This window comes from Sceloporus undulatus, unplaced genomic scaffold, assembly GCF_019175285.1.
Source record: "Sceloporus undulatus isolate JIND9_A2432 ecotype Alabama unplaced genomic scaffold, SceUnd_v1.1 scaffold_681, whole genome shotgun sequence".
Classification (NCBI taxonomy): Eukaryota; Metazoa; Chordata; class Lepidosauria; order Squamata; family Phrynosomatidae; genus Sceloporus; species Sceloporus undulatus.
The window spans coordinates 1-5,462 of NW_024803601.1; the positions used below are offsets into that span (position 1 = coordinate 1).

Sequence of the window (5,462 nt, forward strand, 5' to 3'; positions counted from 1 at the left end):
CGCCTGTTGGTGGATGAGGCAGTGTATGGCTATTGGCTGAGAATGGTTATGTTTTTCCATCTCTTGGTTAATGCGAGAAATTACTCCTCTCTTAGACTCCACCATGCTAGGAGTGCCATCGGTTGTCACACTGGCTAGTTTAGCCCAGTCCAGCTCCAAACCATTAACAGTCCGGCAAATCAATTCATAGATATCTTCTCCTGTTGTGGTCCCTTTGATGCTTTGCAGTGCAGCAAGCTCTTCTGTAACTTCGAAATTGTCATTTATCCCACGAATAAAAATCAGAAGTTGTGCAGAATCATGAATATTGTTACTTTCGTCGAGTGCCAAGGAAAAGTAGGAAAGGTTTTTTGCAGAGTTTTGCAATTGCTGCTTCAAATTGTCTCCCAGTTCTTCAACCCTTCGTGTAATTGTATGTGCTGAAAGACTCACTGTATTAAATACATCAGCCTTTTCTGGGCACATCACTTTGGCAACTCTAAGAAGGCAGTCTTTAATAAATTCTCCTTCCATGAATGATTTGCCAGCAGACGCTATTGCCTGGGCAACTTCATAACTTGCTCGCATGGACACAATGTTTTGCTGCTTCTGGTTCACAAAAATATTTTGCTGGCTTGTCAATGGAGTTTTAAGTCTTGATATTTTATCTTTTCTCACTTGTCCAACGAAACCATCATATGTATCTTTATGATGCGCTTGATAGTGTCGACGCAAATTGTATACCTTGAACACAGCCACTGTACTATGGCATATCAAGCACACAGCTTTGTCCTTGTGCTCGATGAAAAAGTAATCTTCTGTCCACTGCGGGTTGAATACCCTACATTCCGCGTCGATCTTCCTCTGATCGGCAGCCTTTTTGGACATCTGGCTGGCTGGCTGGCTGACTTTCCAAATTAAGTACATAATTAATTAATTAGAGAATTATTTAGCTCAAGGAAGTCTTATCTTTCTATAAAATCTATTTCCATGATAATAAGCAGAGACTTGAAATGCACTGGGATTCTTCAGAAAACAATTTGGTAAATTTGGGCACAATTTTAGACAATAACAATAACATATGAAAAACTGGATAAAACTAATGCCTCTTTAGTTCAATCTTCTGTCCCTACTGTGTGTTATGCAGTTTGTCATGGAAAGTCTATCAGAAGGACACAAGTACAGCTAGAATTAAGTCATAAGGAATTAAAGTGGCAGAATTCAAAGATACAACCCTAAACCCTGTAATATTTTCTGCTTAGGGTCGCCATAAGTTGGAAGCAACTTGAAGGCATCACACACACAAGTCACACTCTCTCAGCCTTCAGCAAACCCAAACCTCATGTGAAGAAAATCAGAGTTGCCCTAAGTTGGGAAAGACTTGAAAGCACACAAAAATAGAGGCAAGTCACGCCTCAGGAGAAGACAATGGCAAAGGCAAAAAGTCCCCTCTGAGGTCCAAAACATGAAGCAGAAATAATCCAGTTTGAGAGCGCTTTAACTGCCCTGGCTCAATGCTAGGAAATTCTGGGAATTGTAGTTTCGTGAGACATTTAGCCTCTGTCAGAGAGCTGTGGCACCACAATAAACTACAATTCCCAGGATTCCTTGGCACTAAGCTAAGGCAGTTAAAGTGGCCTCAAAGTGGATTATTTCTGCAAAGTGTGTTTTGGGCCTGAAAGCCCCATGATAGTTTTGCCTGAAGGTCTCTGTAAGTTGGGAATGGAGGCACACAATAACAACAACAACAACAACAACATGGGAGGAGGCTGCCTCCTCTCTCCTCCACTTACTCAAAGGAAGGAAGGGTCTTCACGTGGAGACAGAGTGCTTTTGGGCAAGTCACATTCTCACAGCCTGAGAGGAAGATGCTGGCAATTGGCTTCATTGCTAAATCCTGCCAAAACCACAAAGAAAAAGAAACCCACACACCCAGCCCCCCCCAGCCCCCAAGGGAGTGCAAAAGCTCAGCAGAAAGCAACAGCAGCAGTAGCAACAACAATAATAGCAACTTCTCCCTGCAAGAGGGAATGCTTGAGTTTACTTACCTTTCTGGTGCTGTAGTGTAGACTCAGACACACATTCTTTTTCTTTCCTCTCCTACTGCACTCTCCACAAACTCCACACTCTCCACAAACTCCGCAATCTCCACAAAGTCCTTGAACTACACACTCTCCACAGTCTCCACAAACTCAACACTCTCCGCAATCTCCACAAAGTCTGCACTCTCCAAAACTCATCTAGCACGGCACACCCCAGCTCTACATATAGAGCTAGGGGGCAGAGCTCACTGCAAAAGCGCGGGGCCTTCTGGCGCACAGCCGCTCTGAGCCCCAAGCAGTGGGAAAGCTGGGCTGGCGGCACGCAGCCGCTCTGAGCAGTGGGAAGGGCCAGGGTGGCTGCATTTTTTCTAAAATGGCAGCGGCGTGGAAAAAATCGGCAGGGGTGGCAATCAGCGGCAGGACTGGGCTGAGGCCGGTCCTGCCGCCTCTTCGAGCCAGACCCGGCGTGCAGGCCATAGATTGCCGACCCCTGTCTTAGGCTCTTCCAGCTAAGGCAAAAAGGCTCTGGCCCTAATGGAGGCAGGGATGGAGGCCCATGAGGAGGGAAGAAAAGTCATCATGTGGCTTTTATAGCTAGCCCCCTCCCTTGTTGAATTAGTTTCCAGGCATCTCCTCTGCCCTGGTAAAAAGGAGAGAGGGGTGAGCAGAAACAGCACAACTCAAACCTCATGGGCTAACAGTAATAAAATGAACACCACAAACAGTTAACCAGTATCTCTTGTAAATCTGAGCCCTCAGACCTGTTGCTGTGGGGGCTCTCTCCTCCTTTATTTGCCCCATCAAGAGAGACTGCCTGGGCAGTAGCTTCTTCCAGGCAGTGAGGAAACTGCTCTTAAGTTAGCAGTGACTGAAGACCATTGGTAATCATGGGTAGATAGATGCATATGGCCTGTAGTGTAGCCCTGATATTCACAGGGCATTCTGTTTTATTTATGTTTGAAACGGCCCCAACCTGAAGCTGGGATTGAGAAACTTAGCCCTTTCAATTTCAGACAGGCTTTATAGTAACCTGGCTGCATTATAGAAGCTGGCTTGCTCCTCAACTCCCTTCCCACTTGCATTGGTAGCTGGGAAGGGCAGAGGGGGCTGGTGTGGCACAAGGTTCCCCATTTACCTGAGATATGTCTCCCTCCTGAGAAAGGACAATCTCTGATGGAAATGAGAGGCCAAGCGCCCCAACTGCTCTCTTCGAATATCATAGAATCATAGAGTTGGAAGAGACCCCCAGGGCCATCCAGTGTAACCCCATTCTGCCATGCAGGAACTCTCAATCAAAGCATACCCGACAGATGGCCCTCCAGCCTCTGTTTAGAAGTGGGTGGTGGAGGCCATGCTCCCTTTGGTGAGGACATGAAGCCATTTTCTGTTTTTCTTGTGGGATGCTCTGTGGCAGCTAAAAGAGACCATTTTAAAGTTGGAAGCCTCAGCCCCTGCTGGGACCTGTATAGCTTCTTTTCCAGCGATGGAGCCAAGATGGCGACTGTACATGGCAGAGGAGGGGTCCTTTGCCTCCTTACACACCATCTCATTATTGTTGGGGTGTGAGGATTATAGTAAAAACAACATCAGAGGTTTGAGGAATTTAACAAAAACTTTACTTAACAGAAGTCTCAAAAACTGAAGCAAAACATAACATGAATGACACAGCACAGTCCAAAATCTTGATTCAGCAGCATGGCAATCAGGATACAATGAAAGCTCTCACAACCCAGTAGATCTACAAGGCAATTATACCTTTCTAATTAGTTAATATGATCACCTGGTTTACTTAGCTTATTACCATGGTCTACACCTGCCTGCTCACTAGATTCTCATTCAGTCACAACCTATTACCTGGACAATTATAAGAATCAAAGGGAATGTGCAGGAACCCTGCCAACACTACTATGTGTTTCTCAGGCTGCAATAGGATTTCCCAAAACTGTTGGGGTCCTGACTGCCATTGACCCAAGAGATGGGAAGGAAGGGGGAGACCAAGAGCTTATCCCCCCATCTGCCCTCCTGGCAGAGTTCCAAACCTTATCGTAGGCATAGTGCCCGCAGTGGCAATGGCAAAGACCTCCTGGCAATGCCTGCCCTGAGCGAGAGCATTAGATCTGGCCCTGGTACTCACCCCTTCTCCTGTGTTTTATGGCTGGCTTGCCTCTCTGACCTTGGCCCTGTTTCAGGCTGGGCAGAGGTGCTGTAGAGAAAACTCTTTGCCATGGCTTTTGGCTAGCCTATCCTTATTAGCCTCAGTCTTCACACAAAAGGAAACGGGTGCTCAACCTGAGGAAAGTGGAGCAGGCAGAATAGAGGAAATGGAGCACAGAATAAGTAAAGTGATAGTACAGGAATATCTGGTTAATCTAAATGAATATAAGTCTCCAGGGCCAGATGAACTCCATCCAAGGGTATTAAAAGAACTGGCAAATGTAATATCGGAGCCATTGGCAATAATCTTGGAGAACTAAAACAGGAGAAATCCCAGCAGACTGGAGGAGGGCAAACGTTGTCCCCATCTTCAAAAAAGGGGGAAAATAGGATCCCAACAATTATCGTCCAGTTAGTCTGACATCAATACAGTGGATGCTTGTTATACGCTGGGGTTTGGTTCCAAGATCCCCCGTGTATAACAAAATCCGTGTATGCTCAAGTATAATGACATAGCAAAATGGTGTCCCTAATAAAAAATGGAACATCAAGGTAAATTTATACTTTTTTGGAACATTTTCAAACCATGTATGCTTAAATCCGTGTATAAAAAATCCGTGTATAAGGGCTGACTGTACTAGGAAAGATTCCAGAACAACTCATTAAACAGAGTCTATGAAGGTTTAGAAGGGAATGCCATAATCTCTAACATGGGTTTCTCAAAAGCAAGCGATGACAGACAATTCAAGGTGTTGGTAATTACCTTTAAAGCCCTACATGGCTTGGGCCTGAGTTACTTGTGGGAACGCCTCTCCCTACACAATCCACCCCACACTCTCAGGACATCTGGGAAATATTTATTAGAATACCATAAGACCAGGTTAATAACATCCCACAGAGCGTTCACAGCTTCGGCCCCTAAACTGTGGAACACCCTGCCAGAGGAGACCCATCTTATAACCACCTTAGATGGCTTTAAGAAGGCACTTAAGATGGATCTCCTCCGGCGGGCTTACTCACCCGACCTTATATAGGAGAGCATTAAAATAATTGCCCCACTCGGACTATGATTGACTGATTACTGGATGATCAAGCAATGGTTTCGCTATTTTATTATATGAATGTTAGCATATATTGATTATATTTTTATATTGTATTGTATTTTTATTGATGTAATCCCGCCTTGATCTGCAGGGAGAGGTGGGAAATATAAATAAATATTATTATTATTACTATTATTAATCTGTTCTTTTTTATAATATTGCCAGCTTGGTAGATGAAGGGAAT

At 44.8% G+C, this 5,462-nt stretch overlaps 1 protein-coding gene across 1 annotated transcript; it reads right to left on the reverse strand.

Moving 5' to 3' along the window:
- Window positions 1-6: 6 nt before the first annotated feature.
- Window positions 7-4,469, reverse strand: LOC121917776 (general transcription factor II-I repeat domain-containing protein 2-like; the record flags this gene model as incomplete). Its single annotated transcript, XM_042443898.1, has 2 exons — window positions 4,156-4,469; window positions 7-883 (listed from the first exon to the last, which is right to left on the reverse strand). Coding segments are annotated over exons 1-2 (969 nt in total), but the record flags the coding sequence as incomplete, so codon positions are not given.
- Window positions 4,470-5,462: the final 993 nt, after the last annotated feature.